The following is a 25,657-nucleotide window of genomic DNA, read 5'->3' as shown; positions in this document are numbered from 1 at the left end:
AAGGTTGACTTCCCGTGAGGCGCACGCAGCGTAGTACTACATATTCCGGCACGTGAAATTGTGACGGCATGACACATTAGTAGCAACTTGACTAGTTTATCACGTTACACGCGACGACACCATAACCACATGGTCAACGAGGAGACAGTTTACATGATTCAGATGTGTCTATTGCTTGTTAACCAGGCTGCATTCTACAAAGACAGCTAAGCTTGTCCGTATCCATAATATTAACCATTCTTGAAATCGTAGAATAGCCAGTAGTAACAAATTTATCAGTCAATTAATTTTGATTTGGTAGAACATATAGAAATATTCAAATTTGATCTTTAACAATCCAAGTTTGTAAAGGAGGCTACTAGTGGGATGAAATTGAAAATATACAGTACGCTCTCTAAAGAAATAATTTAATATCAAATTAAATTTAACTTATTTAATAAATAAATGAATAACTAAACTGAATAAAATTTCTAGGTTTTCCCCATATTTCAGGGTAATTACGATAAGATTGTCTGAGCTGCTTAATTTTTATGTATTACTCATAAGGGATTAAGAATTAATCCCAGAATATAATAGTTTTCTTTATTTTATTGTGCTTTAGCCAAGTAAAACGACTGAGTGTGGGTGCTGGAATATATTTGGAAAACTTGAAAAAACTTATGGCTGATTAATCTGATATATATAAGAAAAAAGATTCAGAATTATTGTTTAGTCTTTTGCTGATATTAGCATTTTTTACCTTCAATCGTGTGGCTGTATATGCCAGCGAGAATTGCATTTAAAGGCTAATAAAAAAATAACCGTGCTATCAACAGGGAAGAACGACCATTATTAATTTCGGTAGTAAATTTTACATTCATGCAATCTTACACGACTTAAAATATTCACTCGTGGAATATACTTTGATTGTACCGCACTAGTGTGATATTTGATTATTTGAAAAGTTCTCCCAATACTTAAGGCAGAAAATAATAACACGCTCCCCAAAATTTCGTTTGGTATGCGAGAAAATTTTGCATCAAAGATTTGGAGATTTTGGCGCGCACATTTAAAAAGGCTGTCCCTGTCTTAGAGGATGGGCTGAGGAAATGAGATGAACATATCAGTCAGCTAACTACTGTTACCTAACCATACAGCTCAAACTTTGGAGTTATAGAACCGTATGTCGTAAAGGTACGCTTTGAATGATCACAAAGCAGATAATTAAAGTTCAATTGAACTTCCAAACTTGAAAGTCGGGACAGACGAAACGAAGTTCAGTGAGATTTTTTAGCTTATTAGATTTAACATTTTGTTCTTATTAATACATTTAGCCTTTAACTACTGTTAATAGATGTAGCCTTTGTGATATCGTTAGTAGATGTAGCATTTACCTGTTGTTAATACATTGTCTTTTCCTGTTGCTAACAGATTAATTTTTACTGTTGGTAACAGATTTAAGCTTTTTACTGTTAATACGAGAATAAATATATTGCTTTTAAGTCTGAAAATATATAATGTAATTATTCTGTCTCATCGCAGAAAAGTACATTGTTCTTATTGGGATTATGAATGTTCATCTTTTGCTCATACTCTCCTGATCTACCCAAGCTTCTAATGACTTCCCTCGCCTTCATGAAAGTTATTTAATCTGATATTCTTGAATTTAATCAAAGTGTTCACTTACACAATATTCTTTAATGTTCTCTATTCTTTAATTATTCAAATGAACATTCAGTCACAATTTGCGTTGGAATAAATTAGTAACAATATTTGAGTCTTTGAAAGTCATCTTTAATTTAGGTGCGTGGTTTTCCTCCCAACAGAGATGGTGCACAATGGTTACAACAGAATTAACGCTATTAACGGAAACAATGGTAATAATGGCGAGGTAAATCTTGGTGGTGAGGACAGGAGGGCGCAGGCGCCGCACCTGGAGGCCTTGGCGGAGTCAGCGGTGTTGACGGTCCTGACTGGGGCCACAAAGAAGAGGTCTTGGCAGGGGAACAAGGCGCACATCACGCACATAGTTCACGCCCACCTCCCTCACATCGTCCGCCAGCGTATGCAGGTGTGTGTTCGCCTCTACACTTGTTTTACTCTTAAGTTTTCTCTTTGCTTCCATATTTATCTCGACTCTTATTTTTCATTTCCGCTTTGTCCTCTATTTCCCGTTTCTGAAATATTCGCTTGTTCTCTCTTCATTATGTTCAATCTTGCGTGTCCTCAACTCTTCATAGCGTTCCCGTCCTCTTACTTAATTATTTTCATTTCTCTTTTTTTACTTTCTTTTTCTTTCTATTTCTTTTACTTTTATTTTTTCTTTCTTCTACCCAGTTTTAAATTAAAATTTTGGTGGTTAATCAGCAGCAGGAAAATATAATAAAAGCTGTTCATCAGACCTTTTATTTAAGCCTGGTCCTTCTGTTTTTTTTCAAGCCTGGTTCTTCTCTCTTTTTCAAGCCTGGTCCGTCTCTCTTTTTCAAGCCTGGTCCTTCTCTCTTTTTTTCAAGCCTGGTCCTTCTCTCTTTTTTTCAAGCCTGGTCCTTCTCTCTTTTTTTCAAGCCTGGCCCTTCTCTCTTTTTTTTCAAGCCTGGTCCTTCTCTCTTTTTTTTCAAGCCTGGTCCCTCTCTCTTTTTTGTTCAAGCCTGGTCCTTCTCTCTTTTTTTCAAGCCTGGTCCTTCTCTCTTTTTTTCAAGCCTGGTCCTTCTCTCTTTTTTTCAAGCCTGGTCCTTCTCTTTTTGCCTTAACAGCTCCTTTCGAAGCCTAGGTTTATCATTTGCTTTATTGTAAGTTTGACTATATTTAATAGCAAGCAAATTTTATGCCGGGTGGTGAGTGAAGTTGGAGTCTCTCCTATGGTCTGCATCTTTGATTTCCTCGTCTGACTGGATTTAACAAAAAATTATGAAACATTTGATGCGTGTCAGGAGAGGAATGAGTAATTGCTGATGGAGTGTTCATTGAGCTGAGGGAAATGGCCAGTGGTGCCACCTTGATGTTTAGATTTCATCCGTTAATAACATATTTCTGATGTTCACGTGAGGACCGGCCTAGACGGGTCGAGGCTTGAGCTGACCCTTCACGGATCTCTACCCTGTCCAAAAGTCGGGATGGGATAATGGACAGGTGTTTCCAAATAGTGGAGCATACTCGAGGTGTGAGCTAACTTTATAATCAGAGGTGCAGCCACAGATGTCGAGCAGGTGCAGAAGCAGCCTGTGAGTCTTCATGGCCATTATATAAAATAATATTTGTCACCACCCCTCACTTTTATCTTCCCTCTCCTTTCTATCCTCTTTCAGCTTTCCTTTCTCTAGTATCCTGTTATTGTAGCGCGAAGGAAGGAAGCGGGACACGTTCGTGGCGCCACGGGTGTTGAAGACAAATTAAGCCGGGGGTTTTCTTTTATATTTCATATTAAACACAAAAATATTTTGCATTTAAGAAAACAGAAATTATCGGAAGCTAATAACTGCTAAAAGTGTCCAGTTATAGAAGAGAGAACATAAGAATGTGAAGAATGTTGATGATGGGGAAACTTTTGGCTAGCATTGCCGCGTCTCAAAATACTGCAGTGGCCTGCTTCTGTAGCGTCTTTTCCGGTAGAGACGTGTAGACATTACTGTAGCGGTTACGTAGAGATGTGTAAATATTACTGTAGAGACTTTTCATTAGAGACATGTAAACAATACTCTACTGTCTTGTCCTGTAGAGACTTCCATATTACTTGAGTGGTCACGTAGAGACTTGTAGATATTACTGTTGTAGTCTGGTAGAGACTTGTAAACATTGCTGTAGTGGTACTCAAGCGTCCTAACATGCACTGCCTGGCCCTGCACCTCCTTGACAACCTTTACAGTAAGAGGTCATCCGTAATCCACCTGTGCCAGTATTATGGTACTTGGTAACTTGGTTGAGCAGCTGCTGTTGCCGGCGTAGCGAAGGTCTGCAAGTGTGACTCGGCTGTCACCATGAAGCAGTGGGTGATGATGGCACTCCAGCGTCAGGTGCCACCATGAAGCAATGGTTTACCATGTCATTGACAACGTTAGCTTTGTAAACTCTCTATTTTGTCAGAATTGCACCAATCAGTAATATCCAGCAAGACATTGCAGCAACGAAAGGTATATATCGTGTCGACCTGTATTGACGGATGGCAGTTTAATTGTTGCAGAAGCTGTAATGTATATATATATATATATATATATATATATATATATATATATATATATATATATATATATATATATATATATATATAAAATGCACCAAGTTGCAAGGCTGTTCATTTTAATATTGTGTTGCACGAGAAAGTTGCATATATTTTACAATTGCAGTTCTGGACACAAAATGTTGCATAAACCTGCTATGAATATTTGACGACGTGTAAATATTTTTGGTTGAGGAACGTAACTGGTGTTGTGAAAGAGCCTATTATTTTTGTGTTGCAGGAGAAGGAGTCTATTATTTATGTTACAGAAGCAATAACATATTGTCTGTGTTGCAGGGGTCTATTATCTTTGTGTTACAGAAGCATTAGCCTATTATTTCAGTGTTTCAGGAGCCAATTTTCTCTGTTACAGGAGCAGGAGCCTATTAGCTGTGTGTTACTGGAAGGGGAAGGGAATGTTACTGGAGCAGTAGCCTTTTGTGTGTGTTGCAGGAGCCAATTATATCTGTTGCAGGAGCATGAGGGTAATCAGAAAGTGTTTGCAGAAGCATGAGGGTAATCAGAAAGTGTTGCAGGAGCATGAAGGTAATCAGAAAGTGTTGCAGGAGCGGGTGCTACGTGACTGGCGGGTGTACGACACAGTGAGTCTGAGGCTGCTGGATCTGCTCTTCTCTGCTACGACCACTTCTCTTCGTCTCGTCCACGTCAGGACCTTCTACCGCGACGACCTCATTAGTCTCCTGCCTCGCCTCGCCGGCCTCAGGGAACTGAGCTTTCAGGTGTGTGGGTGTTCGCTTCTTTAGGTGTGTGCTCAGTGTTTTGTGATTATTTCATTCATATGTGTCATTACCATCATGTATGTGCTACTTCATCCATGTGTTGTCGTCTAGATGAGTTCTTATCATCAAGGTGTGTGTGTTATCTTGTTTAGGTGTGTGTCCTCTCATCCGTGTCTGTGCGCGCGCGCGTGTGTACTCGCCTACTTGTGTTTGCGGGGGTTGAGTTTCGGCTCTTTGGTCCCGCCTCTCGACTGTCAAGGTTCCTAACTCTATTGGATTCAATCATATCTACACTTGAAATTGTGTATGGAATCTGCCTCCACCACATCACTGCTTAATGCAATCCATTTGTTAACTATTGACACTAAAACGTTCTTTCTATTGTCTATGGCTCATTTGGTTACTAAATTTCCACCTGCGTTCCCTAGTGTGTGTTTGTGTGTACTCGCCTATTTGTGTCTGCAGGATCGAGCATTGACTCTTGGATCCCGCCTTTCGAGCATCGGTTGTTTACAGCAATGACTCGGGTCCTATTTCCCTATCATACCTAGTTTTAAAATTATGAATAGTATTTGCTTCCACAACCTGTTCCTTAAGTGCATTCCATTTTTCCACTACTCTCACGCTAAAAGAAAATTTCCTAACATCTCTGTAACTCATCTGAGGTTCCAGCTTCCACCCATGTTCCCTCGTTCTGTTACTATTCCGCGTGAACATTTCGTCTATGCCCACTGTCAATCCCCCCTGAGTATTTTATACGTTCCTATCATGTCACCCCCCCTCTCCCTTCTTTTTTTCTAGTGTCGTAAGGCACAGTTCCTTCAGGCGCTCCTTATACCCCATCCCTTGTAACTCTGGGACGAGTCTCGTTGCAAACCTCTGGACCTTTTCCTGTTTCCTTATATGTTTCTTCAGATGGGTACTCCATGATGAGGCGGCATACTCTAAGACTGGCCTCAGGTAGGCAGTGTAGAGCCCCCTAAATGCCTCCTTACTTAGGTTTCTGAATGATGTTCTAACTTTTGGCAGAGTTGAGTACGCTGCTGTCGTTATCCTATTTATATGTGCTTCAGGAGATAGATTAGGTGTTACGTCCACGCCCAGGTCTCTCTCTCGCGTCGTTACAGGTAGGCAGTTCCCCTTCATTGTGTACTGACCTTTTGGTCTCCTATCACGTTATTTTCTGTGACTCTAAAAGTGCTCTGCTATCCTTAAATAACCCATCACAATGTATGTCGGAAATAGCTTGTAATATTAAATGGAATGTAATTTTTGCCAATGACAATAACTCTTGTATAAAATTTGTGTGAATCCCATCCCATGTTGGAGTTGGAAAACATGACTTTGTAGATCGATTGGCCAATGAGGCTTGCAGGAAAGAAAACATTGATTATGACTTTGGACTATCTAATGCAATTATTAGAACTATACAAATTAAAGAAATTAATTCAGATTTAGAAGAACTAAGAAATGTCCAGAGACCTGAAAGCTGCAGTATTAAAAGTTATGACAAGTTTTGTAATAATAGGTATTTGTATGGTCAGCACAGTAACCGGACCAGGCAATGTGATATAGTCATTGCGCGAATTCACCTTGGCTATAGACATATCTGGCAGGCACCAGAATATTCAGATTGTAAACTCTGTGATAAACCTTTAGTGCATTCACTATAACACTATATTGTTGAATGTGAAACCGTAAAGGACTTTAGACCTCCTGGCCTATTGTACCACCAACTGAGTAACTATTTCATTGACTCAGGTGTCCTGGACGACATCCTAACAATTTACCCAAAACTTGCTTGTCCATTTTAAAGAATGAAGAACGATTTTTATTTATATTACTTCTAAGCTGCATCACTTACGAACCCATTCCTGCCCTTGTGTGGCAGTGCACAATAGAAAGTGGTTTTCATATATCCATACATTAAAACATTGATTGTAATATGATATATATGTACTTCCGCCTACAGTTTAGACCTATTGTCTTATGTATGACCCTCTGTCCTGTGTGACAGAGAATACCAGCATTATCCTCACTTTAATAAGACTTAATCGAAATCCTCAGATTAGGCAAATTGTAATTAATTTTCTCAATAAAGATGTTATTAATAAATTAATAGTCCCATTTCCATAACTTTGCGTTTGCTCGTGTGTGTTGTATTCAGTTGTATTCACCTAGTTGTACTTGCGGGGGTTGAGTTCTGCTCTTTCGGCCTGCCTCTCAACTATCAATCAACTGTGTCTACTACTACTACTATTTTTTTTCTCCATCTCACACACACACACACACACCAGGAAGCAGCCCGTGACAGCTGACTAACTCCCAGGTACCTATTTACTGCTAGGTAACAGGGGACATAGGGTGAAAGAAACTCTGCTCATTTGTTTCCGCCTCCACTGGGAATCGAACCCGGAACCTTAGGACTACGAATCCGAAGCGCTGTCCTCTCAGCTGTCAGGCCCCTAATTTGCCACTTGACGCTCCAAGGACTTAATTTATCTAGATCAATTTGAAGGGCATGACAATCGTCTGAGTCTCCTATCTTCCCCGGTATCTTGGCATCATCCGCAAACATGTTCATATAATTCTGTATTCCTTTTGGTAGATCGTTTATTTAGACGATGATCATTACTGGTGCAAGAACTGAACCATGTGGTACTCCAATAGTAACACTCCTCCAGTCAGGTATATCGTCTCAGACATATGAGGGCGGTAATCAGTCAGTTAGAAAAAATTTCATCTATGTCGGAAGTATGTCACTCCTCCAGCATGTTCTAGTCTCAAGAACAGCCTCTTTTGTGGGATTCTGCCAAAAGCCTTTTCTTTAAGTTCAGATAGACACAGTCAAACTAACTATCTCTTTCCTGTAGTATCAATGTGGCTCTATCATAAAAACTAAGTAGATTTGTTACTCAGCATCTTATGTTCGAAAATCATACTGTCTGCTGTGTTATTATGTCATAACTCCAGGTGTTCTACCCATTTGGCTTAACTATTGTTTTGCCTACTACGCTTGTTAATGACACGGGCCTATAATTTAGAGGGTCAACTCGGCTATCATTTTTATAGATTGCAAGTTGTGTGTGTGTGTACTCGCCTATTTGTGCTTGCGGGGGTTGAGCTTTGGCTCTTTGGTCCCGCCTCTCAACAGTCAATCAACTGGTGTACAGGTTCCTGAGCCTACTGGGCTCTATCATATCTACATTTGAAACTGTGTATGGAGTCAGCCTCCACCACATCACTGCCTAGTGCATTCCATTTACTAACTACTGACACTGAAAATATTCTTTCTAATGTCTCTGTGGCATTGATTGTGTGTGAGGGGGGGGGGAGGGGGTGGGGGAGGGGGGGACATCAGCGTGCGTGTGCAGACATCTGTAACAGGGTAATCTAATATTCAGCATCATGAGATAAACTGAAGTAACGCTCAGCTTAAGGTAAGACGATACACCCCCCCCCTCCCCCACCCCCAACGCCACAACTACCATCTCCTTGTTCGGTTGGAACTAGCCCAAACTAGCACTGAAGCTTAGAAAACCAAACTTAACGTAATTTTTGGTGCAATAAATTATTCCTGTGTGGCTCATTACATCTCTTGTTAAGGTTGACGGGGCTGTTGGTACATGTCTGTGTGGTCGCAGGACTCCACCTGGACGCTGAGCCAACGGCAGCTGGGGCTGGCTGCTCACGCCCTCACCACCATGGTGCATCTCCGTGTCCTGAAGCTGCAGTACTGCGGCCACAACCTCCTGCTGGCCACCCTCGGCGCCCACTGCCCCAACCTTCAGGTGTGTGTGTGTGTGTGTGTAAGGGGGGGGGGGGGAGTATTTACTCTGTCTGCAGGATCAAGCTGTTAGATCTTGGACCTCGCCTTTCTAACAAATGGCTGTCTAATCTGCTGACTCCCGACCCATATTACTTTCTCTCTCTCTCTCTCTGTAAAGAATCCTTCAGAACCTTGTATACCACATATGTAAGACCAATCAGAGAGTATGCAGCCCCAGCATGGAGCCCGTACCTAGTCAAGCACAAGACGAAGCTGGAAACCGTTCAGAGATATGCCACCTAGACTAGTCACAGAACTAAGAGGCATGAGTTATGAGGACAGGCTGCGTGAACTGCACCTCACGTCGCTGGAAGACGGTAAAGCTCGGGGAGACATGATCACCACATACAAAATTATCAGGGAAATTTACAGGGTAGACAAGGATGAATTATTTAACATGGGTGGTACACGCACAAGGGGACACAGGTGGAAGCAGGGTACCCAAATGAGCTACAGAGACATTAGAAAGAACGTGTCAGTGTCAGAGTAGTTAGTACATGGAATATACTAGGAAGTGATGTGGTGGAGGCTGACTCCATACACAGTTTCAAATGTAGATATGATAGAGCCCAGTAGGCTCAGGAATCTTTACATCAGTTGATTGATGGTTGAGAGGTGGGACCAAAGAGCCAGAGCTCAACCCCCGCAAGCACAACTAGGCAAGTACAACTAGGTAAGTACAGAGGAAGCAGCCCGTTAAAGCTGTCTAACTCCCAGGTACCTACCTACTGCTAGGTACCAGAGGCATCAGAGTGAAAGAAACTCTGCCCATTTGTTTCTGCCATCGCCGGGGATTGAACCCGGACCCTAGGATTAAGAGTCCATAGCGCCCTCCACTCTGCTATCAGGGCCCCCCCCCCCACTGTTTTTTTTTTTTTTGTGTGTGTACTCGCCTAGTTGTACTCACCTAGTTGTGCTTGCGGGGGTTGAGCTCTGGCTCTTTGGTCCCGCCTCTCAAGCGTCAATCAACAGGTGTACAGATTCCTGAGCCTATTGGGCTCTATCATATCTGCACTTGAAACTGTGTACCCCCTCCCCGCTCAGCTCGTTGTCGCCGTGTGGGGGCTTCGTGGGCGGCTGCCGGAGTGTGATGCTCCTTCGGACAGTCCTCTGTCCTTTTCTAGCCTTGTGCTCCTGCTGCCGTCCTCTCCAATTCTGCTGGGCACCTTTTCCTTTTCCTTCTGTTTCGTTTTTCTCCCCCCTCTTCTCCTATCTGCTTGGCGTTTCCTGCCGACCTTTTGCTCGTTCTGGTTCTTCCATGGACTTCTTCTATTTTGACGCCCGGGTGCTTGAGGAGGCATACTCATGCACCCGTAGAACTGCAGTACCCGACGTCGAGAGCGAGGGGAACCTTTTATTGTCAATCCCCACTTCGTCACTGAACCCGATCTCGACGGACTGTCGGTTTCTTAAGGTGGCGTTTGTGGGGCGTATACTCACGACGCACCCCTAGGAGGCCCCGACAAGATCGGCGATAGCTTCTTGTTGGGTGTCCTGCCTCTAATTGTGGCTCCATGGTGGGTGTGGGGGCACATTCGTGAGTGAATTTTTCTTTTCGTCACGATGAAAACCCCTGTTTCGGCTGCTTCTGGCTTCCCTTCTCAGGCTCGTGGGGTGGGCGACCAAGCCCCCGAGTCGGTCCGTATTGGAAGACCGGGCTCTGTAGCCTCCGCTGCATTGGGCCCCGACCTTGCTCCTCCTTTGGCCTCTCTGACTCCTTCCCCTGGCTCCCTTCCCTCCTCTGTGGTTGGGTCGAGCCCCAAGCCCCCAGTGGTGACTACCTCGTCCCCTGGCGCGGCTCCTTCTCTAGTTGTAACTACTGCGCCTTTTAACCCCTCTCTCTCTGGGGGTTCTCACCGCCGTCCTCGTCACGGCCGCCCTCGCTCGATTCCTTCCAGTTCTGCTACCTATCAAGCCTTGTTTGGTCCCGCTTCGTGGGCCAAATATTTTGATCTCCTCCCTCTTGATTCTGCGCCTCCTGACGATTTCTCCCTTCATCGACATCTCATTGATTCCGTGGATGCCTCCATTACTTTCAACCCCACTCGTCTCGGTACACGTGTCGTTGCTGCTCCTTCTCAGGATGCTGCTTCCCGCTTGGCTGCCTTGTCCTGCCTTGGCGAGACCCCCGTTCGGGTCTCGAAAAACGCTCAGTTGAATGCCAGTGTTGGCACTATTTTGCTCCCGCCCCATGTTGCAACCGGTGTTCGGGACCTGCGCGACTGCCACGACGATATTCGACATATCCTCGCTGCCCAGGGCCATTCTATTCTCCAGGTGGACACGTTTACTCGTCCCCCTCGTGGTAGTCGCCGTCAACCCCCTCCGGGTTGTGAAGATTACCTTTGATGGTAGGACCCTTCCACCCTCTGTCATTCTTGCTGGTGCCAGGTGCTCTGTCCAGGAGTACATTCCTTCTCCTCGGCTCTGCAACAAGTGCTGGAGGTTTGGGCATGGTGCCCTCCGCTGCTCCGGGACTGTCTCTCTCTGTCCTTTGTGTGGTGGCGAAGGTCACTCTAAGTCGGAGTGCACTTCTCCCCAGGCTCGTTGCCTCAACTGCGGTGAGGCCCATCCTACCTTCTCCCGTGCGTGTGTCCATTACAAGCTTGAGGCAGCCGTCCTCAACCTGAAGCACCGGGAGCGTTTATCTTTTCCTGAGGCGAGGCGCCAGGTTCGCCGGCTCCCGCCTTATGCTAATATCTCTTATGCTCGCGTGTTGCGCTCTTCCTCTCCTCGTCCTTCCCGCCTTCCTCAGACTCACAACCGTTTCCGGGCCTTGGACCCTGATGCGCCCACTGCCCCCTCCTCTGTTCCTTCGGGTTCTCTCCCGAAGGATCCTCCTCCTGGTCCTCTGTCTGGGGTTCCCCTTCCTTCTACCCGGTCTGTTGTGTCTTCTGTGTCTTCTTCCTCGTCCCCCTCCGGTCCTCCTTCCCATCCTCTTCCTCCATCTATCAGCTCTCCCCACCGCCTGTCGGTGCGGGCGGATGTCCATCGCTCTCCTACCGGCCGTCGTGTGTGCTCTCGTTCGGCTTCTCCGGTTGAGACACTGGAATCCGTTGCCCGGTACGTAGTTGCTGGGACACCGGTCTCTTTAAGTCAGAAGCGTAAGCCTGGCTCCTCTCCTTCCTCTTCCCCAGCGGGTAAGAAGGCTTCGCTTTCTTCCTCAGCTCCTCCTTCTGGCTCTGTTGCTCCTTCCCCTCCCGTTTCAGTGCTTGCGCCCCCTGTTCCTGCTATGGAGGTTTCTTTGGACCCTGCTTCCCTTTCGGTTGCTGCTCTTGCTGGGGTGCGCTCCCCTCTTTCTACTCCCCCTCCTCCTGCTGCTGTCCTTGACGGATCCTCTCCGTTGTCTCCTCCTCTTCCTCCTCCTCCTCCTCCTCCTCTTCCTCCTCCTCCTCCTCCTCCTCCTCCGGACCCTGCCCGCCCACCTCTGATCTGTTCTCCCGTTTCCTTCCCTCCGTCTTTGCTCAGTTTACCCATGCCCCCTAACCCTGACTTTGCTGACCCTGATCCCGACCCTGATATTCTTTAACGTGCTCTGTTGCTCTTTCGCCTTTGTTTCTTCCTTGTTCTCTGCTTTTGTCCTTTCTCTTCTCGTCGTTGTCCATTCTTCAATGGAACGTTCGAGGTTATTACGCCAATTTCCTCGAACTCCAACTTCTGGTTTCGCGGTTTTCGCCCCTTTGTGTCTGTCTCCAGGAGCCAATGCTTGGTGCTCGTCCTGGTCGTTTTCGTGGCTATTCCTTTCTCTCCCCCCCCCCCAGCCATTGCTGGGGCTTCTAATTCTTCTGCTCTCTTGATTCGGGCTGATGTTCCCTTTGTTCCTTTACTTTTTCCTTCGCCTCTCCATTGTTCTGCTGCTCGTATCTTTGTGGGGAAATGGTACACAGTTTGTTCCATTTATCTCCCCCCGAGTGTCCCGCTCTCTCTTCCTGATTTGAAACACCTCCTAGACTCCTTGCCGGAGCCTGTGCTCCTGCTGGGTGACTTCAATTGTCGTCATTCTCTTTGGGGTGACGTTCTGACGAATACCCGGGGTCGCCTCCTTGAGCCGTTTCTCCTCTCTTCTTCCCTGTCTCTTCTGAATTCTGGTGAGCCCACTCATTTGGACTCTCGAACTCGCACCCTTTCTTGTCTTGATCTTTCTCTCTGCTCTTCTTCTCTTTCCTTAGATTTCACGTGGCAGGTTCTTGATGACCTCCATGGAAGTGATCATTTCCCCATCCTTGTTTCCTTTTTCTCTTTTCGCCCTTCCCTCTCTTTCCCTAGGTGGCAGTTTGCTAAGGCGGACTGGATCCCTATTTTCCCTCAGTGCTACTCTCTCTGACCTCTCCCTTCTGCCCCTCTCTCGCGCTCTCCTCCTTTTTCATGACACTGTCTTCGACGCTGCCCTCCGCTCTATTCCTCGCTCTTCCTCTCGGGGTCCACAGAAGTGCGTTCCCTGGTGGAATGCGGACTGTGCTCGGGCTGTCCGCTGTAAGCGTGCAGCCTGGAAGAAGCACCGCCGTAGGCAGACGACCGATTCTTTTCTTTTCTTTCGGAAAGCGAGTGCGGTGGCCCGTAGGGCCGTCCGTACGGCTAAACGTGAATGTTGGGCATCTTATGTCTCGACAATTACGTCCGAAACCCCTCTGGCCCAGATCTGGAAGCGTATCCGCAAGATAGCGGGTAAGTTCGTTCCCGATGTTTCACCGGTCCTTCACCTCCATGATACTCTTGTGGCGGACCCGTTGCAGGTCGCTTCCGAACTGGGTTCCCACTTTTCTTCTGTTAGCTCTGGTCTTCATCTTCCCCAATCTTTCCTTCTTCGTAAACCTGTCCTTGAGTCTCGTCCTTTAGATTTCTGCACTCATCTTCAGCTTCCCTATAATGATCCCTTCTCTCTCTCTGAACTTCGTTCTGCCCTGGCCCTCTGCGGTTCTACGGCGGCGGGCTCCGATGGTATTCATTATGAGATGCTTCGCCATCTCCCTCCGAGCACGTCTCAGTATTTACTGAGTCTGTATAATCGGATCTGAGAGTCGTCGTCAGTCCCTGAGGACTGGCTCGATGCCGTTGTCCTCCCTGTTCGCAAACCGGGGTCTCTGGGTACTTCCCCTAAGGACTTTCGCCCTATTGCTCTCACAAGTTGTGTCTGCAAACTCTTTGAACGTATGGTTAACGTTCGTCTGATGTGGTTCCTGGAACACCATCACCTCCTCTCCCCTTCTCAATTTGGTTTCCGCAAGTGCCGCAGCACGACAGATGTCCTGGTGAACTTGGAGGTCTATATTCGTACTGCTTTTGCTGCGAAGACCTCCGTTGTTGCCGTCCTTTTTGACCTAGAAAAGGCTTACGACACCACTTGGCGTTATCATATCCTATCTCAACTTCATTCTTTTGGCCTTCGTGGTCATCTCCCTCTCTTTCTCCGCAGCTTCCTCTCTCGTCGTTCCTTTCGGGTGCGCCTTGGTACCGCTCTGTCTCCCTCTTTTCAGCAATACGAAGGTGTGCCCCAGGGTAGTGTTCTGAGCACTACTCTTTTTCTGGTTGCCCTCAATGGTCTTCTTTCCTCTCTTCCTTCTGGTGTCTTCTCCGCTCTCTATGTCGATGATCTTACCCTTTGTTGTCAGGGTGATGATTCGCCTCTCCTTCAACGCCGGCTTCAACTTGCAATTGATGCCGTGTCGTCTTGGGCCACAGGTCATGGCTTCAAGTTCTCTACTTCTAAGACTTGTGCCAAGACTTTTACGTGGAAACGGGTTGTTCTTCGTCCCTCTTTGTCACTTTATGGTCATCCCCTTGAATACAAAGATTCCGCGAAGCTTTTGGGGTTATTCCTTGACACTCGTTTGTCTTGGTCTCCCCATATCTCTTACCTCCGTGTTGAGTGCTCTAAGGCCCTTACCCTCCTTCGGGTCTTGTCCCATACTTCTTGAGGGGCAGATAGGCGCACTCTCCTTGCTTTACATTCCTCTCTCGTCCTGTCTAAGCTCGATTATGGTTGCCCTGCTTACTCGTCTGCTTCTCCTTCTACTCTTCGCCGTCTTGATGCTTTGCACCATACTGGGTTGCGCCTCAGTTCTGGTGCCTTTCGTTCGACTCCCGTCCTTAGCTTGTATGTTGACACTGGCTTCCTGTCTCTCCAGGACCGCCGTGATCGCTACTGTCTTCGCTATCTTGCGCGGTCCTTGCAACATCCTTCCTCTCGCCTCTGTCGTGCTTTAACTTTTACCCCTCCTGCGGTTCCTGTTCCTCTTCACCACCTCCCTCTTTCTGTCCGGTTATCTCGCCTACAGGATTCTCTTTCCGTTCGTATTTCTGGTGTTTCTCCTCGTGTTGTTCCTTCTTTGCCCCCGTGGAGGGTCCCTCTTCCGCGGTTTTGTACATCCTTCACTCGTATCACTAAAGCTTTTAGCCCTCCTACGGTTCTAAAACGCCTTTTCCTTGAGCACTTTTCTTCTCACTCCCGCTCCGTTTCTGTCTTCACCGATGGGTCTAAGTCAGCGGACGGTGTTGGCTACTCTGTTGTTTTTCCTGATCGCACTTATATGTGTCGCTTGCCTCCGGAGACTAGCATCTTTACAGCGGAACTTTATGCTATTCTCTATGCTCTTCGTCTCCTGCTTTCTCGTTGTCAGTCTTCCTTTGTGGTTGTTGTTGACTCTCGTAGTGCCCTCATGGCTCTCGGGTGCTTTAATCCAGTTCATCCAGTAGTTGTCGAGATCCAGCATTGGCTGTTTCTCGTTCACAGTAAATTTAAGTCGGTTGAGTTTTGTTGGGTTCCCAGCCATATTGGCGTGTCTTTAAATGAGCGTGCGGATGCTGCCGCTAAGGAAGCTGTCCACTCTTGTCCCATCTCTCGTAAAGGCATTCCGTATTCCGACTTTTACCCGGTTATCCATTCCTCAGTCCTTACCCGTTGGCAGGCTTCTTGGTTGTCTGTTACTGGTAACAAGCTACGTACTCTTAAATGTTGTGTTTCCTCGTGGCCGTCCTTCCACCGTAACCGGCGGTGGGAAACAGCTCTGGCGAGGTTGCGTATTGGCCATACTCGCTTAACCCATGGTCACTTGATGGAGCACCGCCCTGCTCCTTATTGTCCTAGTTGCCTTGTCCCTCTTACGGTCGTGCATGTCCTTCTTGAATGTCCTGACTTCCGGGACGAGCGTGTGTCTTGCTTTCCGACCGCCCCTCGCGGTCACCTGTCCCTCGATAGAATTCTTGGTGACTCGGATACTTTTGATATCGTTCGCCTTATGCGTTTTTGTTCTCGTATTGGCATCCTTGGTGATATTTAGCGCCCTCTGATTATTTTGCGTATTTGATGGTGCTACATAGCCTTCCCGGTTTGGTGCCTTCTTTTGATAATTACTTACTTGAAACTGTGTATGGAGTCAGCCTCCACCACATGACTTCCTAATGCATTCCATTTGTCAACCACTCTGATACTAAAAAAGTTCTTTCTAATATCTCTGTGGCTCATTTGGGCGCTCAGTTTCCACCTGTGTCCCCTTGTGCGTGTGCCCCTTGTGTTAAATAGCCTGTCTTTATCTACCCTATCAATTCCCTTGAGAATCTTGAATGTGGTGATCATGTCCCCCCCTAACTCTTCTGTCTTCCAGCGAAGTGAGGTTTAATTCCCATAGTCTCTCCTCGTAGCTCATACCTCTCAGCTCGGGTACTAGCCTGGTGGCAAATCTTTGAACCTTTTCCAGTTTAGTCTTATCCTTGACTAGATATGGACTCCATGCTGGGGCTGCATACTCCAGGATTGGCCGACATATTTGGTATACAAAGTTCCGAATGATTCTTTACACAAATTTCTGAATGCCGTTCGTATGTTGGCCAGCCTGGCATATGCCGCTGATGTTATCCTCTTGATATGTGCTGCAGGAGACAGGTCTGGCGTGATATCAATTCCCAAGTCTTTTTCTTCCTCTGACTCCTGAAGATTTTCCTCTCCCAGATGATACCTTGTATTTGGCCTCCTGCTCCCTTCACCTATCTTCATTATATTACATTTGGTTGGGTTAAACTCTAACAACCACTGGTTCGACCATTCCTGCAGTTTGTCTAGGTCTTCTTGAAGCCTCAAACAGTCCTCTTTTGTCTTAATCCTTCTCATAATTTTGGCATCGTCTGCAAACATTGAGAGAAATGAATCTGTACCCTCCGGGAGATTATTTACATATATCAGAAACAAGATAGGACCTAGTACAGAGCCCTGTGGGACTCCACTGGTGACTTCACGCCAATCGGAGGTCTCACCCCTCACCGTATCTCTCTGCTTCCTATTGCTTAGGTACTCCCTTATCCACTGGAGCACCTTACCAGCTACACCGGCCTCTCTCTCCAGCTTATGTACCAGCCTCTTATGCGGTACTGTGTCCAAGGCTTTCCGACAATCCAAGAAAATGCAGTCCACCCAGACCTCTCTTTCTTGCTTAATCTGTGTTACCTGGTCATAGAATTCTATTAAGCCAGTCAGGCAAGATTTACCCTCCCTGAACCCATGTTGTCGATTTGTCACGAATTCCCTTCTCTCCAGATGTGCTACCAGGTTTTTCTCACGATCTTCTCCATCACCATGCATGGTATACAAGTCAAGGATACTGGCCAGTAGTTCAGTGCCTCTTGCCTGTCGCCCTTTTTGTATATTGGGACCACATTCGCCGTGTTCCATATTTCTGGTAGGTCTCCCGTCTCCAGTGACCTACTATACACTATGGAGAGCGGCAAGCAAAGTGCCTCTGCACACTCTTTCAGTACCTATGGCGAGATCCCGTCTGGACCAACAGCCTTTCTAACATCCAGGTCCAGCAGGTGTCTCTTGACCTCCTCTCTCGTAATTTCAAACTCTTCCAAGGCCGCCTGGTTTACTTCCCTTTCTCCTAGCACAGTGACCTCACCTTGTTCTGTTGTGAAGACCTCTTGGAACTTCTTGTTGAGTTCATCACACACCTCTTTGTCATTCTCTGTATACCTGTCCTCGCCTGTTCTAAGTTTCACTACCTGTTCTTTCACTGTTGTTTTCCTTCTGATGTGACTGTGGAGTAGCTTTGGTTCGGTCTTGGCTTTGTTTGCTATATCATTTTCATAACTTTTCTCTGCTTCTCTTCTCACCCTGACATACTCATTCCTGGTTCTCTGGTATCTCTCTCTGCTTTCTGGTGTTCTGTTATTCCGGAAGTTCCTCCATGCCCTTTTGTTCAGTTTCTTTCCTTCCATACATGCCCTATTATACCATGGATTCTTCTTTTGCTTCTCGGATTTTTGCTTTTGGGCCGGGATGTATCTACTTACTGCCTCCTGACACTTTTGGGTGACATAGTCCATCATATCTTGTACAGACTTAGCTCTCAGGTCTGTGTCCCAAAGTATTTCCTTTAGGAAGCTTCTCGTCTCCTCATAATTTCCCATTCGGTATGCCAGCCTTTTGTTTCCCAGTTCTTTTTTGGGGGATAATTCCTAGCTCAACCAGGTACTCAAAGTTCAATACACTGTGATCACTCATTCCCAAGGGCGCTTCCATCTTGACTTCCCTTATATCCCACTCATTTCGGGTAAATATCAGATCAAGCATTGCTGGTTCATCCTCTCCTCTCATTCTTGTTGGATCCTTGATGTGCTGGCTTAGAAAGTTTCTTGTTGCCACGTCCAGCAGCTTAGCTCTCCATGTTTCTGGTCCTCCATGTGGGTCTCTGTTCTCCCAATCTATCTTCCCATGGTTGAAGTCTGTCATGATTAGTAGTCCAGATCCATTCCTGCTAGCAACAGAAGCTGCTCTCTCTATTATGTTAATGGTGGCCATATTGTTTCTATCATATTCCTGTCTGGGTCTTCTGTCATTTGGTGGCGGATTATATATGACTACGATTATAATTTTTTGCCCTCCAGTTGTTATTGTTCCTATTATGGAACCTTCAGTGACTACCTTGAAGGTAGTCACTGAAACCTTCAGTGACTATCTTCACACACACACACACACACTGTGTGTGTGTGTGTGTGTGTGTGTGTGTGTGTGTGTGTGTGTGTGTGTGACAATGTTTTTCATAGGAAAAGTAAATTGTAAGCACATTGAAGTGAATTTAGATGAAACATGATCATTGGCTATAACAATGAATAAACCGAAAAAGTTTTGAAGAAACATTGACTCAGAGTCGGGGTGAGAATAGCTTGAGCAATATCATCCCTCTCCTATTTAAGTTTCAATTGGCTCAGAGCAGCACGAGCATTGCCACAGTAACCAACATAGGGGGTCCGGTGGGGCGTTCATTCCCCACCTGACTTGAACACTCGTTTTCACAGGTAGTGGATGTGCTTGGTTCCCAGGGCGTTGACGACGAAGGCGTATGGGGCCTGGTGACCGTCAACCACGCCTACTATAACACCCTTGCACGCCACGCCCTCGCACACTCCCCAAAGTCCTACAACAACAGTCTCAACGTCAGCCCAGGCGGATGCTGGATCCTTGCCTTCAGGAGCCTTGCCTCTAAGATGCTGATGAAAATGGTGCCAAGCAAAGCCCATTCCATGCAGGTACCCAACTCCACCATACCATATCCTGTCCTACCTCATTCTACTACCATCCACTGTCCTCCACCAAATCCCCCTCCCTCTCCTCAATCACGAACCCCACTTCCCTCTATTACTCCACTGCTCTCAGCTTCCCCATTACTGTACCCTCCCTTTCCTTCCCTATACCCGACTATCTCCAATTCAGCGCTCTCATTACAAACAGAAATCACAATAGCGTGATGCATTAAATGAACTAATCCACAATGGCCGTGATGAGGGTTCGAACCTACGTCCGAGAGGATCCTAGACGTGCCTTAATTAACTTTGCTATGACATGGTAAAAGAATTGCAACCGGGAGTTCAACTGACCTCACACGGATCCTACAATCTGAGACACAAACAAGGGTTTTACGCAATTTCCCTATGCACCTGGGCTCTGTCAATTATCACTGCCCTTGTGAATTTGTTCATTTGGTGCATCACGCTATTGTGATTTCTGTGTAATGAAGTAAGGGCGAAGAGGTAGAACAGCTTATTGACAGCGCTCGGGTGCATGGGGGAATTGTGTAAAATCCTGGTTTGTGTCTCGGAGAGACTGCAGGATCCGTGTGAGGTCAGTTGAACTCCCGGTTGCAATTCTTTTACCATGTCACAGTAAAGTTGATTAAGGCACGTCTAGGACCCTCTCGGACGTAGGTTCGAACCCTCATCACGGCCCTTGTTGAATTTGTTCATTTACACTAATCCCAGATGGCGACCATGTAGGTGGCGATAGGAGTCTCTGTCGATGTTAGTGGATAAGTATCATTCTGATGGTAATAATTAGGTAAACCAAGATTAAAATTAACAGTCAGAAAACAGTTTTTTACCCTTAGGTGAATAACGCTGATACGAAGGTGGAAGAAGATGAGAGTAATGGTGAGGATACGAGCACCAAGACTGGCTGGGGAGTGAAGACTGTTGGAGAGAAGCAGGACCAAGAGGCTGTGATGTGGAGTCTCTGTTGCTCCACTTTGGCGTTCCTGGACCTCCGCTCTACTGGTGTTACGCAAGCCGGGGTCACCATGCTCACCCAAGCCCTGCCAGTCCATGCCCGATTGGCATACGATGCTCACATCCGCCCGGCATTCGATGTACGTGCTCAACTTGAACCAGTTTCCCAAACCTGTCCGGCATCTAATGCCCACACCCGTCTGACGTCGCCTGCAAACAACCACCGGACACCGGAAGCTGACACCCCCCGGACAACAGAAAGCCACAACACACACAACACAGACACCCATGACAACACCCATCTTGCCAGCGAGGTCCAGGCAGCAGTAGCCAGGATGGTACAGATACCCTTGTCTGCATTATAGACGACTACCCCTGGATGGTGTTGAAGCCACACTTGGCACACCGGGCCTGCAGCCCCACACTACCTTCAGCCACACAAGGTCACAACTATACTACACTTACTGACACGTTGGACGAGGCTTGACTGGTTTTCATTAGTTCGAGCCAGGTCCAGTTTCATAATTATGCTCGGGGAACAGCATCACCTCTTAGATATTTCCCTCAGCCACACTTGAACATAGCATATCTTCCCTAGTTCCTGTGTTCCACACATTGAATAAACTGACTGAACTACGAAATGGAGTTGTAGAGAAGGGCTATATACACGGCTTCAAATGTAGATTTGATGGGTCAGGAACCTTTACACCAGTCAGTTGGAATCTCAAAAGTGGAGTAGAAGGTGAAGCTCGGCTCTGGCAATCATAGCGTGTTAGTTAACACATCCACGCATGTACACACATGCGCACACATGGGGTAATACATGCACAGTCTGATAACATCTTTTGTAACAGCTGTGTATATGTTTTCAGTCTCTCCTGCTCACTCTTCCTATCTGTCTTGCGAGCTGCCGTTCTTCCCGTCTCGGTCTCTCTCTTTACCATGAACTTGCTATCTTATCCTTTTACTATTTATCTCTATGCTATCTCTCGTTCTTCCTGTCTCTCGACGTCCTCATATGAAGTGTTTTTCATTTTAATATCATGACCGTCATCCTACATTGTTTCATTTGTGTGTTTCTCAGATCCTCAAAAATCAGGGGCCAGATTCACAAAGCAGTTACGCAAGTACTTACGAACCTGTACATCTTTCCTCAATCTTTGACAACTTTGTTTACATTTATTAAACAGTTTACACGCATGAAAACTTCCCAATCAACTGTTCTTATTGTTATAAACAGCCTCTTGATGCCTCGGAGCTCATTAACTGTTTATTAATTGTAAACAAAGCCACCAAAGATTGAGAGGATGTACAGGTTCGTAAGTGCTTGCGTAACTGCTTCGGAAATCTGGCCCCAGGTCGTTCTTCTTCCAAAATTATGTAATGTTTCTTAATAAATGATTATTTGTTGATGTTCATGAACCATTACTTTGCGGTCACTTGTCCCTCGATAGAATTCTTGTGATTCGGATTCTTTTGATATCGTTCGCCTGATGCATTTCTGTTTTCGTATTAGCACCCTTGGTGATATTTAGCGCCCTCTGATTATTTCGCTCATTTGATGGTGCTACATAGCCTTCCCGGTTTGGTGCCTTCTTTTGATAATTAATTACTTACTCATGAACCATTATCACTTATATATATGTTCGCCCATTTAAAAACTCTCCTTTTCAACAATGCGTTATTCAGTTGTGGTGTGTTAATGTAGGTTGTGGTATTTCTTAATTCTGTGTTGCAAGGTGCAAAAGTAAATGAAGTGATCTACTTAAACGGCTTATACAATATATTATTTTTTAAGTATGTATTTTGTTTAACCTACATTGGTGTTGTTTATACTTTTTCTGTCTCTCGTACTTAATTTCTATGTTTCGGTATAGCCAACTATTGTTAATACTAGTAGTGTAAGATGAGTTAGGAGAGAGCCTTCTGCTTGTCTATTCCCACTTCATCATTTCAGATTGGATTTCTACCAATGATTCAGAATGTTGTGGATTCCTTCACATTGGCCTGCAGGAAAACTCAAGATTCCGTTCAACATTGTATCTATCAAATAGGCCCTTTAATCAATGCATAAAAGTTCGTTATAAGGCAAATAGAACACTGGAATTTATTATTGAAGGGGGGCTGACAGCTGAGTGGACAGCGTCCGGGATTCGTAGTCCTAAAGTTCCGGGTTAGATCAACGGCGAAGCGGAAACAAATGGACAGTTTTTTCACCCTGATGCCCTGTTCACCTAGCAGTAAATAGGTACCCCAGAGTTATACAGTTGCTAGGGGCTGCTTCCTGGGGATATGTAACAAAAAGGAGGCCAGGTCGAGGACCGGGCCGCGGGACGCTAAGCCCCGAAATCATCTCGAGGTAATCTTGAGCTCATCTTGATGATTTCGGGGCTTAGTGTCCCCGTGGCCCGATCCTCGACCAGGCCTTCACCCTCAGGAAGCAGCCCGTGACAGCTGACTAACTCCCAGGTACCTATTTACTGCTATATAACAGGGGCATAGTGAAAGAAACTCTGCCCATTGTTTCTCGCCGGCGCCCGAGATCGAACCCGGGACCACAGGATCACGCGTACAGTGTTCTGTTCGCTTAGCCGCCAGCTCCCTTAGCCTGCATCTTAACCTGAGGTATCTTATCTTGATCTTTTTGGTATGATTTCGGGGCTTTTTAGTGTCCCCGCGGCCCGGTCCTCGACCAGGCCTCCACCCCCAGGAAGCAGCCCGTGACAGCTGACTAACATCCAGGTACCTATTTTACTGCTAGGTAACAGGGGCATAGTGAAAGAAACTCTGCCCATTGTTTCTCGTCGGTGCCCGGGATCGAACTCGGGACCACAGGATCACAAGTCCAGCGTGCTGTCCGCTCGTCCGACTAACTCCCTTCAAAGGTAACCTGAAGATTAGTAATAGAACACCTGGTGTTGGGTCAATTATGGGTCAATAGGTTTTCTGTAGTTACCTTCATTCTTATGTTCATAATAGAAGTAGGATCCCTTAATTGTTTCAAGCGTATCTTGTAACTATATCATCATTACCTAGCCTTAAAACCTTACATTTGTCAGCATTAAACTGCATCTGCCAATCTTTTGACCATTTCAAAACCCAATTTAGATCGTCTTGAAGTGATAGCGAGTCTTTCCATGTTTATTTCCCTCCAGATTTTTGTATCAGGAAATTTGGAATATTGTTGCTGAAACCTGAATCTAAATCATTTATATATATTATGAATACCAGAGATCCCAGAACAGAGCCTTGAGGCACTCTACTTACAACATTTTCCCACTCTGACTTAACCCCCATTTATACCAACTCTAAGTTTCCTTTGGTATAGCTATATTAGTATAATATTAGTATAGACATAGCATAATGTTCCTAGTAGATAATCTTGGTATAGACCAAAAGCCGTCTGTTTTCTGTTTTTTATATTCTTTATAGTTCTCGATTATTACCTCTTTTTTTGGTATATTTAGCAAGTGTTTAATGAACAGTTAGTTTGTCTGTAGAGATGAATCCCTAAATTATAGTGCTGTAACTAAGAACAAAGTATTCAATAAATGTGAAATTTTAAGTTAAACATTTAAAACAATGGTCTCTTAGAAGAATTTGTTTTCGACTTTTACCTTAACATGAATTCCAATTTGCCTACTGATGATCCTAGACGCGCCTTAGTCGACTGCGTCACGACATAAGTTCTTAATAGATTGTGCGCTGGACGTAAGTTCGAACCCTTATCACGGCCCTTGTGGATTTGTTCATTTGATGTATCACGCTATTGTGATTTGTGTGTAACGTTAATTCAACGTTGAATCAGTGTTTATTCAACGTTAAATTAACGTTAATGAAGGTTGATTCAACATCGAACCAACAACACCACTCTTGGTTTCTGTGGCCGCTGGGAAATGGTTGATGATGTGAGATGAAGACTTCAGGGACAAAGCTAGACTTATTTACTGGGTTCAGAGATCTACGTGACTCAGTGATAGATATCACACTGACACCCACTATCTGTTAATTTGCATCTGATATAGAGATTCTGGTGATATAGTTGTCAAATTAAGAGTTTTCAAGGTCACGGATTCAAGCTGTGATAAGAAAAGTGTCCTCATGAGCGAGTCGTCTCATCCTCAAAACACTGGCTTCGCAAAATGATTCTTTACGCTGTGGTGCGGTCTGCCGGCTGCCCCTCAGCCCGTCTTCCAAACTAAGACCCAAAAGTGATTCCATGCACCCGCCAAACCCCCTGTCTATGAATGAAAAACGGTTTACACACAACTCTCAACTGATTTCGTTCGAACACTTCCGGAACAAGTGCTTCACTGACGAATTTTGTTTGAGCCACAACGCTGTAAATGCTTCGCAGATGTCAAGCCGCCTGCTATCGCTGTATCTATCGATGATTTCTGTGTTGTTTGTTAAAACTTTCTCTGGTGATGGTCTGGTTGTGGGAAGAGATTATATGTTCCTTAATGGAGTCCTGTTGCTTATGCATTATAACAATGCATATATATATACATATATATATATATATATATATATATGTATATATATATATATGTATATATATATATATGTATATATATATATATGTATATATATATATATATGTATATATATATATATGTATATATATATATATGTATATATATATATATATATATATATATATATATATATATATATAATATATAATATAATATTTTTATGTGTGTAAGGGTACCACCTCTGGTGCCAATGTTGGGACCCATAGCCTCGGAGAAGAAAATAAAAAGTATTCAGAGGAGACCTTGTGGTTTTCTCACTGAACACTAATATTATCTTCTCCTTCCACCTCCATTCTTTTGTATGTACACATATATATTTGTTTTATTTGAACTTTGTTACAAAAACGGAGTTACACATAGGGTACAAAGATGGTTATCATAGGTTGTCGAGTTCCTCCAGCTCCTCAGATGGCGGACAGGAACCCTGAATGCAGTGCGCATTTCCCCTCTGTATCGCCACGCTGAGGCGCTGGAAAAAGAAAGCTGGCAGCTATAGGGTCCCTTGTTGTTTCAATGAACCTAGAACCCAGTTTCTTCAAAAAACTGGTAGCACTTTTACCCCAGGCGCCGATTGTCTCAGAAGCAATGGGGACCAAATTGTAGTGGTGATCCAGTTCTCTGTACTTACGGGATTTGGCTGCTTCCCTGTGGGTGGCAGCGCCACCTGGTTGTGCAACACTAAGATCAATGTAGGTGTTAGCCAGGGTTGATACGCATGTGTAGTCTCATACCAACTGCTTGCATTCTTCCAGGGGTTCACTGTGATACCATCCGGGCGACCAATAAGAGCATCAGAGTTACGGGGCGTTAGGTAACGGGGCTCTCTTTCAGCTGGGCATCCAGCTGTGGTGAGACTCCTCTTGATGAT

At 45.3% G+C, this 25,657-nt stretch overlaps 2 protein-coding genes across 3 annotated transcripts in view; one reads left to right on the top strand and one right to left on the bottom strand.

The window, feature by feature from the left end:
• LOC138353157 (uncharacterized) lies at positions 1 to 22,048 on the top strand. Of its 2 annotated transcripts, XM_069306023.1 has the most exons (6): positions 5 to 214; positions 1,806 to 2,050; positions 4,759 to 4,932; positions 8,577 to 8,723; positions 19,049 to 19,279; positions 20,134 to 22,048. In XM_069306023.1, exons 2-6 carry the CDS (start codon positions 1,808 to 1,810, stop codon positions 20,614 to 20,616), a joined length of 1,278 nt encoding a protein of 425 aa, XP_069162124.1. In that variant the 5' UTR covers positions 5 to 214; positions 1,806 to 1,807; the 3' UTR covers positions 20,617 to 22,048. The 2 variants fall into 2 exon arrangements, with proteins under 2 accessions (XP_069162125.1, XP_069162124.1); XM_069306024.1 differs by lacking the exon at positions 8,577 to 8,723 and having other exon boundaries at positions 1 to 214.
• The window catches only part of LOC138353262 (uncharacterized), a 472,768-nt gene that overhangs the window by 168,368 nt on the left and 278,743 nt on the right, over positions 1 to 25,657 (bottom strand). The gene's annotated exons all lie outside the window — the stretch shown is intronic.

This window comes from Procambarus clarkii, chromosome 56 (assembly GCF_040958095.1).
Source record: "Procambarus clarkii isolate CNS0578487 chromosome 56, FALCON_Pclarkii_2.0, whole genome shotgun sequence".
Classification (NCBI taxonomy): Eukaryota; Metazoa; Arthropoda; class Malacostraca; order Decapoda; family Cambaridae; genus Procambarus; species Procambarus clarkii.
The sequence above is the reverse complement of the archived record's forward strand: the minus strand, read 5'-3'. Positions and strand labels throughout refer to the sequence as shown.

Bases quoted from the DNA above. Each gene is read 5' to 3' on its own strand.
- LOC138353157 (XM_069306023.1), top strand. From the start codon at position 1,808: ATGGTGCACAATGGTTACAACAGAATTAACGCTATTAACGGAAACAAT. The intron at 2,051-4,758 runs GTGTGTGTTCGC...AAAGTGTTGCAG, and splicing joins TCGTCCGCCAGCGTATGCAG to GAGCGGGTGCTACGTGACTG. The intron at 4,933-8,576 runs GTGTGTGGGTGT...GTGTGGTCGCAG, and splicing joins TCAGGGAACTGAGCTTTCAG to GACTCCACCTGGACGCTGAG.